The sequence below is a fragment of the Petromyzon marinus genome, chromosome 25 (assembly GCF_048934315.1).
Source record: "Petromyzon marinus isolate PM22_M1 ecotype Great Lakes invasive population chromosome 25, UKy_Petmar_22M1.pri1.0, whole genome shotgun sequence".
Lineage (NCBI taxonomy): Eukaryota > Metazoa > Chordata > Hyperoartia > Petromyzontiformes > Petromyzontidae > Petromyzon > Petromyzon marinus.
Genome location: NC_133691.1, coordinates 12,348,206 through 12,360,785, shown reverse-complemented (window position 1 = coordinate 12,360,785; position 12,580 = coordinate 12,348,206). Strand labels below are relative to the sequence as shown.

The window sequence follows — 12,580 nt, the reverse complement described above, 5'->3', positions numbered from 1 at the left end:
GTTATTTTATTTTATCAATTTATTATTTTATTCTCATTCTACGTGACTTTACCGAAAGAACCAAAGAAGATGAAGTCCCAGACTACACCAAGGCAACACAAGAACTATCAAAGTTACAAATCACAAATATGGCTGCAATACTGGATCCGTTGCAATAGGTGTCCCTACGTCGTGTCTGCACAGGTTAACACCTCCTGTATTATAAGGTTTCGATGGACAAATGAGTGAAGTGGAGCATTAACACAAGCGAGTTATCTTGAACGCAAATGCACGGTACAATAAGGTGAATAAAGATGCACAATATGGCTAGCGATGCAAGAAAACGAACACATGGAAATGACAATAACAGTACATTTGCTGAGGGCATTGCTTGAGGACTACTACTATCACACTTGCAAATGCCATCAGCGAAGACATTTGTAACTGCAGCTTTAAAACGCCACTTTTTTAACAACTTAATTCAAAATAGGAGACGCAAATGCTACTTCGTGCCGTTATAAACGCCATGACAGTTGCGCTCACTTGTGTCATGCATAATGTTACATTTGAATCGCTCGCTAGATATCCATTGTACATAGTTCTGGTTGATCATTATTATTTTATAATTTTTTTAGTCATGTTTATAAAATGTCCCTGCTTTTGTTTTATGCTATCTTGTAAACCCTCCCTTCCCATGTAACGTGCTGGCTACCGTTGTTATCAGCCGTGCACTATGCAGTCCGTCCTCTCTTAAGCCCTCCCTTCCCATGTAACGTGCTCATCCGTTGTGGCCGGGTCGTCATTGAAAGAGAGCTTCTTGGCTCAATGGGACTGAAAGAAAATGACTGATAATGGACCGCAAAAGGATGGATGTGTTACAATTACAAAAATCGAAAGGAATGTATGTTTAACTTCTTTCGCACTGTATGCAGCCAACCATGCTAATCTGAAGTGCGGGAGGGCATAAGTCTAGTAAACCCTTGTTAATTCGACAAGGGTTTATGTACAATGGTACCCCCCCCCCCACTGCCTCCTGCCCCAATAAAAAAAAAATCCTAATTTGTTTCCCAAAAATTATTTTCACAAAAAAGTAACACTTATCATCAGTAACCAGCACTGCTGCAGGTGAAAACTCTCGATTCGTCTCCAAGACTAAGGGATTTATACTTCATTCTGTTTCTATTAATTCTTGATGTAGGTGTGGACGACATTTCTGAGAGGGATGGCTTGCACAGATTGCATAAACAAGGTAAAGTCCAAAAGCAACAAAAGGTCTGCACTAACGCTCACCACGCGCGCCGCCACTAGACTGAGTCATTGTTTTGGTCGTAACGCACCGAAATTGGACCATTCGGTACGACAATACGGCTCATGGCGAATTGCTAATACTGTAATATATGCCGAAAGTGCAGCCGTTTCAAATTATCCCCAATTACGCTTGATCAAATAGCGAAATAAGGAAGTTTTACTGTATAGACTTTATTTATTTCTATTCAATTACATTTAGTGATTTTCTTACCTTTGCTCTATTTTGCACTCCTATCGTTTTTTGTAGTGTTTGTTACTGTAACTTGCTGACCCGCCCCTACAGGACATCTGCGAAAAAGAGCTTCATAGCTCATCGGATTCCTCCAGGATAAATTACAATTCTGATTCTGAACAGCCGACGTTAACGGGTGAACGTAACGAAGCCACAAGCACAATAACGTTACGTCAGACGAGCAAAATCGTTTTTTCTCAAAAACTGTACCAGATCATACAACAAAAGCAGCGAACAGAAAACGCTATTTTCAAGCTGCAATTCAGTGGCGCTGTTGTTGTCGTCGTCGTCGTCGTCGTTATATTCGCTTACTTTACCTGCGGTTGTCATCAAATGTGCGCTGGAAGTCGGATGACTGGGAGCTGTTCTCTTCGATGGGAAGGTCAGAGCTGATGTCCGAGAGCCGGTCCCGCAGAACTGCAAAAAATCCCAAGCACTCGCGGACAAAATCTCAGCCGGTCGCCCTTGCGTTCCTCACATTGTTACGGGCAGCTCAGAAGACGCATTGCCAACGATAACCACAAATGGCTCGTTAAAAGTCAAGCTCGGCCCTCACTCTTGTTTGCTGTGTAATGGAAAGATGTTTCTGAGTAGAGGTGTCTAGAGGGACAGTTTTCTGGGGTTCCATGGCAAGACAGAGTAAGCAATGCAGGAGTCTGGAAGAGAACGTGGCAGGGGAGTTTTGTAGATATGACCTATCGGGATGGAAGGACCGATTTCTGAGACAGGAATTGGAGCGGTCTCTACGAGTCCAGCGACCTCGGGGAAGAGAAGGCCAAAGGGCAGATGGTGGGTCTCCGTGTGAGTCTATAGCTCTCTGTGATTCTATGGCTCTCTGTGAGTCTATGGATCTGTGTGCAATTCTATGGCTCTATGTGTGAGTGTATGCGAGTCTATGTGTCTCTGTGTGAGTCTATGAAGAGCAGATGGTGAGATATCAGGGCAGATGTTGGAGGTCGCTGCAGGTTTTCTGTGCAGCAGCTGTAGGATCTAGCAGAGGGTATTTGAGCGTTGGTGAAGTGTGGTGGCATCAACGGCTTTCTTTGGCCACAATGACCTCTTGACAGTGAGTGCCCAAATGACTGACGGTGCAAGCCCTACCCATGTCTTCATGCGAAGCAGAGCTGGAGACTGAGAGCGCCGGAGGAGCGGCTCCAGACGTGGAGGGAGGGCAGAAGAGAATCTGCACATTCTCCAGGGCTCTGACACAAAGACAAACATCCCCCGTGTAGCCTTTAACAGATTGTTGGGGCAAGTGCTGTTCGCAAGCACCTATGAAGGCCAGCATGGCACACGAGTGGGTGGGTGGACAGCACCACGCCTGACCACCTTTGTCTCCAAAATAGCGATGTTTACACATCGCACCAGGTACTAACGTGAGGCCGAGTCGACCTAGGGAAGGCCCAGGACTGGCTTAGATAATCATCACTGTTTGACCACGAGAGGGAATCGAACCCAGATCGCCGTGTTCGTAGGGTGGCGCGCGACACTATCACTCCTCGCTCTAACAGTCACACACACCACATACATTTCAATTAAACAAAAGAGCGTGTGTAGAACAGCAAATCATCTTGGAGTTCAACTAAGCATACCCCCAATTATGGTTGGTCAATGAGTTGAACATAATCTACACAAAAGGTAATCCATCCTACCAACTCAACCGATCTGCTAAAGATGTGGTCGTGAAAAAGCCACGCAGTCCACACACATGCCAACTGTGGCTGACATTAACCTTCAGATTTAAATCTTAACAATAAAACATGGCGTATATTTTCTCCGGCTTCTCCGGTTTTTCCCTCCAACATTTAGAATCAACTTAAAGCTTTCGTGCAGGAATTAATATTCTTCGGGTCTTTTGGTAAAGTCACGTAGATAGGTTCAACTTATCTGTGTGACTTTACTGAAAGACCCAAAGAATATAAATAAAACACCACATTAGGTTATTCATCAACACTGTAAATGTTTTTTCTTGAGAACGATAAGTTCACACTTTGTGACTGTTACCTTGTGTGCACACAGTTGATCTTAATGAGCACGCCGCCAGTGACCTCTGCCTCATCTTCCACACCGTCTGGCAGAGGATATAACGCACAGCTTTGTCACAAGTTATTCATCTTACAGGTCAACCAGCGTCCGTGGATCACCGCACAGGTCAGGCTCACCAGGAGAGGGCCGTACAACAAGTGTACTAATTGCCATCTGTTTCCATCTGTACAGAGATAGCGTGTTGCCCCTTTGCACAAGTGGGTTTTCTCCGGGTGCTCCAGTTTCCTCCCACATTTTTAAAGACTGATTAATTGACTGCAAACATCTTAGAACAAAAAAACCCATGTAGCAGGACCCTCCTGAGAAAGTCATACGACTCAGGGTGGCTCTGCTGGACAAGTAAATAATTTTGACCGCTGAAACCCACTCGTGCCACTATTTGTAATTTTCAGTAGCAGAGTAGAATGATGCTTATACACCTGCTTATGACAAACCGCACCTTACTGTGTCATGCCTAACCAGACAAATATGTGCAGCACCATCCCATGACGCTCTACAAAAATGTGAAAGATAATTACGTTACAAACAGGTAAGAAGCAGTGTTTTGTAGTCAGGTGCCTCTCCAAAAATTCAGCGGGATCGAAAATTCTCATCGCCACAGTCCTTTCCGGGTTGCGAAAGCTCCAAGGCATCGTCATTTAGAGTTTGTAATGGGCACAGCTTTGCTCTCTGCGAGAAGGAACGATTCAAAGAGTACTTCAGATGCACGATAAACCACGGACAAGTGGGAGAAGCCGTAATCGGCGCGAATAAAAATTGTCAAGCTCTGTGGTCCCATATTGGGATGTTGCCCAGCTCCACTGATGAGTGTTTATACACGAGGAAGGAAGCGGGAGTATCTGGAGAAAACCCACAGGTGATGGGGGGTGGCAACACTCAATCCACGTACAGATGGAAATGAACCCACTTGCCATCATACCCTGCGCAAGCCAGGAGACGGTGAACTCAACGCCCATGGAGAGAGGGGGAGTTTAATGATTGTGCGTGAACCACCAACCCTCAATGCCTCCAAGGTGTTGCATTTCAGGCATGTAGCGTAGCCACCAGAATCTGGCTGTCGGTACGACCTACCCCCACACCACCACTTTTCATGACCCACTCTTTAATTTAACCACTATCATCTTTACTATGAGACCTCCTTTGCCAGTAACAAGATATAGAAATAGGTTTTACCCTTTTAACTGGCACAAAAACTGACACCTTTATTCAAGGCATCATGTTTGCAATAACCACAACACAAGCAGTCAAAATGCAAACAAAAAAGACAACTCTGATAATAATATGCACTGTCCTTGAATTTGATTGGTCCACACCCGAGACGGCTTTTCTTAGAGCCTAGTCTCCATTGGTGTTGAACCAGAAGACGCCAAAAGGCGTACAACTCAAAAACAGCACACTATCAGAGTATTGAGGGCTCGGGGTGAGCATTTATATTATGAGACCTCCTTTGCCAGTAACAAGATATAGAAATAGGTTTACCCTTTTAACTGGCACAAAAACTGACACCTTTATTCAAGGCATCATGTTTGCAATACTCTGATAGTGTGCTGTTTTTGAGTTGTACGCCTTTTGGCGTCTTCTGGTTCAACACCAATGGAGACTAGGCTCTAAGAAAAGCCGTCTCGGGTGTGGACCAATCAAATTCAAGGACAGTGCATATTATTAGCAGAGTTGTCTTTTTTGTTTGCATTTTGACTGCTTGTGTTGTGGTTATTGCAAACATGATTCCTTGAATAAAGGTGTCAGTTTTTGTGCCAGTTAAAAGGGTAAAACCTATTTCTATATCTTGTTACTGGCAAAGGAGGTCTCATAATATAAATGCTCACCCCGAGCCCTCAATACTCTGATAGTGTGCTGTTTTTGAGTTGTACGCCTTTTGGCGTCTTCTGGTTCAACACCAATGGAGACTAGGCTCTAAGAAAAGCCGTCTCGGGTGTGGACCAATCAAATTCAAGGACAGTGCATATTATTATCAGAGTTGTCTTTTTTGTTTGCATTTTGACTACTTGTGTTGTGGTTATTGCAAACATGATGCCTTGAATAAAGGTGTCAGTTTTTGTGCCAGTTAAAAGGGTAAAACCTATTTCTATATCTTGTTACTGGCAAAGGAGGTCTCATAATATAAATGCTCACCCCGAGCCCTCAATACTCTGATAGTGTGCTGTTTTTGAGTTGTACGCCTTTTGGCGTCTTCTGGTTCAACACCAATGGAGACTAGGCTCTAAGAAAAGCCGTCTCGGGTGTGGACCAATCAAATTCAAGGACAGTGCATATTATCAGAGTTGTCTTTTTTGTTTGCATTTTGACTGCTTGTGTTGTGGTTATTGCAAACATGATGCCTTGAATAAAGGTGTCAGTTTTTGTGCCAGTTAAAAGGGTAAAACCTATTTCTATATCTTGTTACTGGCAAAGGAGGTCTCATAATATAAATGCTCACCCCGAGCCCTCAATACTCTGATAGTGTGCTGTTTTTGAGTTGTACGCCTTTTGGCGTCTTCTGGTTCAACACCAATGGAGACTAGGCTCTAAGAAAAGCCGTCTCGGGTGTGGACCAATCAAATTCAAGGACAGTGCATATTATTATCAGAGTTGTCTTTTTGTTTGCATTTTGACTGCTTGTGTTGTGGTTATTGCAAACATGATGCCTTGAATAAAGGTGTCAGTTTTTGTGCCAGTTAAAAGGGTAAAACCTATTTCTATATCTTGTTACTGGCAAAGGAGGTCTCATAATATAAATGCTCACCCCGAGCCCTCAATTCTCTGATAGTGTGCTGTTTTTTTGAGTTGTACGCCTTTTGGCGTCTTCTGGTTCAACACCAATGGAGACTAGGCTCTAAGAAAAGCCGTCTCGGGTGTAGACCAATCAAATTCAAGGACAGTGCATATTATTATCAGAGTTGTCTTTTTTGTTTGCATTTTGACTGCTTGTGTTGTGGTTATTGCAAACATGATGCCTTGAATAAAGGTGTCAGTTTTTGTGCCAGTTAAAAGGGTAAAACCTATTTCTATATCTTGTTACTGGCAAAGGAGGTCTCATAATATAAATGCTCACCCCGAGCCCTCAATACTCTGATAGTGTGCTGTTTTTGAGTTGTACGCCTTTTGGCATCTTCTGGTTCAACACCAATGGAGACTAGGCTCTAAGAAAAGCCGTATTGGGTGTGGACCAATCAAATTCAAGGACAGTACATATTATTATCAGAGTTGTCTTTTTTGTTTGCATTTTGACTGCTTGTGATGTGGTTATTGCAAACATGATGCCTTGAATAAAGGTGTCAGTTTTTGTGCCAGTTAAAAGGGTAAAACCTATTTCCACTATCATCTTATGTACAATTTTAGAATTGTTGTGAAGTGCCTTACAATAAAGGCACGATATAAGAACCCACGATATAAGATCCCCCCCCAAACAACTTTAAGTGACCGTTGGGACAAGTGCTGTTAGCGAGCACCTATAAACGCCAGCATGGCATACAAAGGAGCGGGTGGCCAGCATCATGCCCAACCGCCTTTGTCTCCCCAGTGGCGATATTTACACACCGCACCAGGTACTAATTTGAGGTTAAGCCGACCTATAGGAGGCGATGCAGGAACGGTTCAGATAATCATCACTGGTGTTGGCCGTGAGCGGGAATCGAATTCTGGTCGCAAGATTCGTACAAAGGCGCGCTCACCGCTACACTACCACTCCACACACACACACACACACCAGTGCACACCCACACACCAGCGGCGTCCACCTCCCCATCTTCCTGGTGCTCGCTCTGCCGGCCGGCACGATGCGGCGTCACTTCCCGGATGCCGAAGCTCAGCATGGGGTGCGTGAGCAGGTACTCAGCCAGCGAACTGAAGTATGCATGTCCATCCTTGTTCTGGATTAGCTCGAGTACATACAGCACCTGCATAACAACAACAGCAGCAAATAACACTGTTTCATTGTAACCACACATAGATTACTAGTGGCAGTGAAAACTTACGTGCTAAACAACACATTAACCCTTTTCCATTCCAAGGACGTACGTGATAACGATTACGTATGTATATGTTATTGGAACGGAATGAGAATCTTCAGGTCAGAAGATGTAGTACCGAGGCTCCCACTAGGCCACGCAGGAGGGTGTGTGGCACAGTTTGGCACCAGCTATCGTAGAGTGCGGTCGTGTCGCTACAGTTCTCTGCGGTGAGTACAATGTCTTTAAAAACAGCAGCGCTACGCCTCTCTAAATAAAACTAACGCGAAACTGTTTGTGCGTTCCGAGATTCAGCGGTGAACGGGACACACCCTGCAACCTGCAGATGTCTCGGAATGGAAAAGGGTTAACACTGCACACCACGGTAATATTGTTAACATGGAAAAAAACCCCACATAATTGTGTCAAATTTACCACATTGTTATAAAAGCTTGTGCACGTGTTGGACTTACCTTGCGCTGCACGTCTGAAAGAACCAAGTACTGGGCGGTGATATCAAGGCTCAGTTTTATTGCCGAGTCTGGTGAGAATCTGCAACACAGAGATCCAAGGCATCACCATTAAATTTCCGGTTCCATTTGGCAAAACAATTTGGCAAAAAATAGTATTTGTTTAACACGTATTAGGCTTTTACGACCAATATCATCCATAATAGAGGTTTTTTTGCGGTTCAATCGCTTAAATATAAATGTGTCGTTAAATCCGTCATTACTAATTAGTAAGGTTTGCCACGTAAAACATTCATTACTAGTTCAGCACAACGGGGTGTTGGAGAATTGTAAATGGAGAATTGTAAATGCTGTGGGTTTACTCTCCCACAGAATTCACCTCTTGTTTCGGATATGAATACATGTTTTACTTATGATATTTAATAAAAAAATGAAGTTAGGCAAACTACCCTGATCCTAATATCAAAATGTCCCCCATATTAAAAAAAATCTGATAGCGGCGTTTACATGTTTCTTTTATGTTACAATAATATAAATCATTTTGTATTACTGGTATTTATAGAAAAGTAAATGTGTTTTGTCACCAGGGGCAGGGGGGCTGTGTGGTCCACGGAAAAGTTTGCATTGGCTGAGTGGTCCGCGGGCTACAAAAGTTTGAGAAACACTGTTCTAGAGGATTGAAAATTATCCGATTGAACAGAAGGAATGCTGTGCACTTTGTAAAAACAGCGCAAACTCTTAGCACCGTCAGTTTCCGTACGACAGGGAAAGGACGCTCGGGTCAGAAAGGTTACTGACCGTAGCGTCTGCAGGCACGTCCACGTCACGGTACACCAGACCTTCAGCTCCTGGTTCTGATTGGTGCCCGTCAAGACAAACCGCCAGTACTGTTCACTAAAAATGACAAGCATCATCATCATCATGAGAGAAGAGTGTATGGAAATAACTCAGGCTCTCTTCCTGAATCCTTCTAAACACATTATATCAACCATGTCTAGTCTTATCAAGTAGCAGTACCTCTACAGTGCACTGGGGGCACTGCTGCATTTTATTTGATCTCGCTGAATGGAATGTGCAAAAAACGTTGAAGTGAAATGCTGCCACGACGTACCCTCCCTCTTTCCTCTTGTAGTTGTCACAAAACAGCAGGCAAGAGACGGGCATGCCATTGTGTGGCTCCCACTTGTGGAGACAGCTGTACAGGAAAGACAGTGGGGATAAACTACAATCTCAATCGCCCGTCGAACACGTAAAACGCGTGCAAATAACTAAATGAAGCGACTGACGTAATGTAAAAAAACAATAAGATACATAAATAAAAGAACATCACGTTATAATGAACTAAAATAATAAAATGCATAATTAAAGCATCCGAATTAAAAGCCAATCTAAAAATGCATGTTTTAAGATTTCGTTTAAAAACATTCACTGATTCTGATGCCCTCAAATCCTCAGGCAAGCTCTTCCAAAGGTGAGGACCATCGTAGCTGAAGGCTGCCTCCCCATAAGTTTTGGTCCTGGCCTTTGGCACAACCAAGAGACCAGTGCCAGAGGACCTGAGGGATCTACGAGGTTCATACCTTAAACGCATCAGAGTGAGCCGCGCTCCCTAATTAACCCATGCGTTGAGGGCGGGCGACTGATATCTGGGCGAATGAGAAATGGAACTCCCTGGGCGAAAGGGCACTTGGTGGGCGGGGGGGGGCGTACGTTCTTGTGCGCACCTGGGTGTGTCCTGAGACTCTGCGTACATCTGCCAGAACTTGACCAGCCCATCTTGGCCGGCGGTGGCCAAGATAGCTCCGTCAGGAGACAAGGCGCCCGTATTCACAGCCTGGCCGCATACAACCATGGGGGGGGGGGGGGGGGTGGGGGGGTGGTTGCCGTCACCTCCACGCTCACCAAGAGCACCAACCACATCACGACTTGTCACGCGACAAAAAAGCGCAGGGCAGGTTTATGTCACAGATCGCCCCTAACAAGCGAATGTAACTTTTCGGTTGGTGCTGCAGTGGTGAAAATGTTTTCACTCACCCCCTCGTGCCCTCTCACAGTGGTGATGCGATTTTTGATGTCGGTGACGGCTACCGGTTTGAAAGGACCAGAAGTAGGGACGATCACGTCCTGATCCCATGCTTCCGCCTGTGAACAAAAAAATATTTGTCAACAACTGGTTAACAACCAAAACTCTTGCTCGCATTACATCGACTGTCTGCAATATAAAACGGTGCAGACGTCCATTCGTATCACTGTTGATCTTGCAGGAGCAATAATAGCTCGGTTTTCCACAAAACACAGAGAGACGAAGCTATTCCTAGTACAGAGGCTAATTATTTTTCGTTCCTACATTAAGACTTCCTGTCTTGTCCTTAAAACATTAACCATCCTCCCACTACCCCTTCTTTAACCTCACCCCTCCCTTTCCCTCTTATCACCCTTCCTTCCCATCTGTTCCCCTCCCCAACACTCAAACCCCATCCCTTTTCCCCATCAACCAATACTAATGTACAATTTAAAATTCTTGTAAATATGAGAAAGGTCAATGCATGGAGTGCTTCGTCAAAGCATGGGCACACTACAGGCGTTTGAAGCCCATTTTGTACAAGCAACTTTGTCACAGGGCAATAACTGTACAGTATTGTTTTAAAATTCTTATAAAACCTTCGTTAAAACTGGTAAGTTCGCCAACTTTTAATATATTTTTAAACACCATTGCATGTTCAGCGACAAACAGCATGATAAAAGTTGCAATAAAAGAGCACGTTGCTTGAATTTAGAGGAAAGGCTTAAAACATATCGTGTTCACCATAACATTGAGAAAGTTATAATGGCTCCTAATGAGCAAATTTGTTCTTGCCTTGCATGCGCCAGGGTAGCAGAACATTGACAAGTCGGAAACATTCATTCGAAGACGTCACGAGACAACACTTCGGACAGAGCGCGAAGATCTCACCCTGTCGGGGTGGAAGAGCGCGAGCATCTTTCCCACGTCCTCCTCGCCGTCGCTCTCCGACTCGCGATCGCTGTTCCCGTAGATGAAGGGACACCACTGGATACGGCGCAGCTCCGACAGCGGCGTCCCCACGGGCCGCATCGCCTGTAACAGCTGCTTCGTTCTGACAGCCAGCTAAGGGACAACGTCAGCGGGATGCGGTGAGCCGACCCCAACGCAGGAAAACGAGCGTCGGCAGAGTGAAGTGTGGCGCGAGCGGCGATATCCACGCGCCCGGTTTTCCAGGTTGGACTGCGCGGTGAGCGATGATTGTCAAGCTCCCGAAGATACCCGTTGGGAGTGCATTGGTAAAAGCTCGACGGAACTAACGCTCAACGCGAAGCCCAAACCCACACAACTGCATTTGGATCACGAGCGGCTGCGAAAACATACGTGAGCCGAGCGAGCAATGTAATTGACTGATGCAATACCATAACAGCGACATGTTCTGAGTAAGTAGCAAAATAACTAAGCAGAAAACACACCTCCATCAGCTGTACGACCCTTCTGGGAATGCATAATTTCAGCAGCAATGGTTCAACACAAGCAAACTCAGGACCGGTTTCAACATTCAATGTCTCGTCAGCACACTCAGGTTCGTCAAAAGCATACTCGTGGGTCGGTTAAACCAATGCCGGTGAACTGCCAAATGTATATAGGCAAAGATCCTCTGTCATTTAAGGCTCCTAGTGAATAGGTAGTGTTTACTGTTGAAAAAACATTAAAAACCAAGAGGTGAACGATTTCCTGGGCCGGTGCCAGCAAGGATACGCTATCTTTCCGCAGGAGTCCTGTGAGAACTGCCACACAAAGAGGTTCCCGGCCTCGTCCACACACGCGAGGCGGCTGGAGCCGAGGTGGGCGAAGGCGAGGTCCGTGACGGCGCCCGTGAAGCCCTTCAGGAGGGTTCGCTCGGCCGTGGGCGCGTGCAGCACCCGCACCATCGCCTGGGGCTCTGCCCCAAAACACGAAACGGGGTGCAGAGTCGTACAGGGGAAACGCAATCGTGATGCGATCTTAATCTTGCGCGTGACGGCAGAAATGTGTTTCAGGAGCTAAATGTCAATTATGAGGTCTGCCCAGCCAACGAGAGAGCATGAGAGAGTTAGTGTAGCTTTGCCATTCCTCCATTTGCGATGAGCAAAATAGATGAGCGGACAACCTTCCTCCACAACTGTGTAAATTTGGTGAAAAAAGTCCAAGCCACTGGTAGAGTATCTATTTAAAGATGGCGTGTTAAATTATTGAATCATGAAGATTTAATTATTACAGTTGATGTCAGAATGAGCCGCGTGGTTTTTTCACAACCACAACTTTCGCAGAAACTCAAAATATTCATTAGCGCCGTTGCGGAGACCATAAGTAAAAAAAAAAATTAAGCAGACAAATCGCCTCCTTCCCATATCTGTCCAACAACATGAAGATATTGTACACATGCTATCGGCCAAACAGTCTTCTGGGGGTGTTTTTTTTCAGTAGGATTGGTTTAACGTAAGCAAACTCTGGATTGGTTCCAACATTCAGTATCGCAGCAGGAGAGTATGCCTTGCTTAACCCAATGCCGATCCATAAGTCACTCGTATTTAACTAATGCTGCTGAAAAAAA

At 45.0% G+C, this 12,580-nt stretch overlaps 1 protein-coding gene across 2 annotated transcripts in view; it reads right to left on the bottom strand.

Moving 5' to 3' along the window:
* Positions 1–12,580, bottom strand: part of LOC116945726 (enhancer of mRNA-decapping protein 4) — a 33,579-nt gene that overhangs the window by 16,691 nt on the left and 4,308 nt on the right. Inside the window, exons 5-15 of one of the 2 annotated variants that reach the window (XM_076069566.1) lie at positions 11,746–11,929; positions 10,936–11,098; positions 10,017–10,124; positions 9,707–9,816; positions 9,094–9,177; positions 8,781–8,876; positions 7,986–8,064; positions 7,272–7,461; positions 3,524–3,590; positions 2,621–2,721; positions 1,837–1,936 (exon numbers count right to left, since the gene is read on the bottom strand). In XM_076069566.1, the coding sequence (XP_075925681.1) occupies positions 1,837–1,936; positions 2,621–2,721; positions 3,524–3,590; positions 7,272–7,461; positions 7,986–8,064; positions 8,781–8,876; positions 9,094–9,177; positions 9,707–9,816; positions 10,017–10,124; positions 10,936–11,098; positions 11,746–11,929 (1,282 nt within the window). The remainder of the gene's footprint in view (positions 1–1,836; positions 1,937–2,620; positions 2,722–3,523; positions 3,591–7,271; positions 7,462–7,985; positions 8,065–8,780; positions 8,877–9,093; positions 9,178–9,706; positions 9,817–10,016; positions 10,125–10,935; positions 11,099–11,745; positions 11,930–12,580) is intronic. The other variant, XM_032960229.2, reaches the window with a different exon arrangement.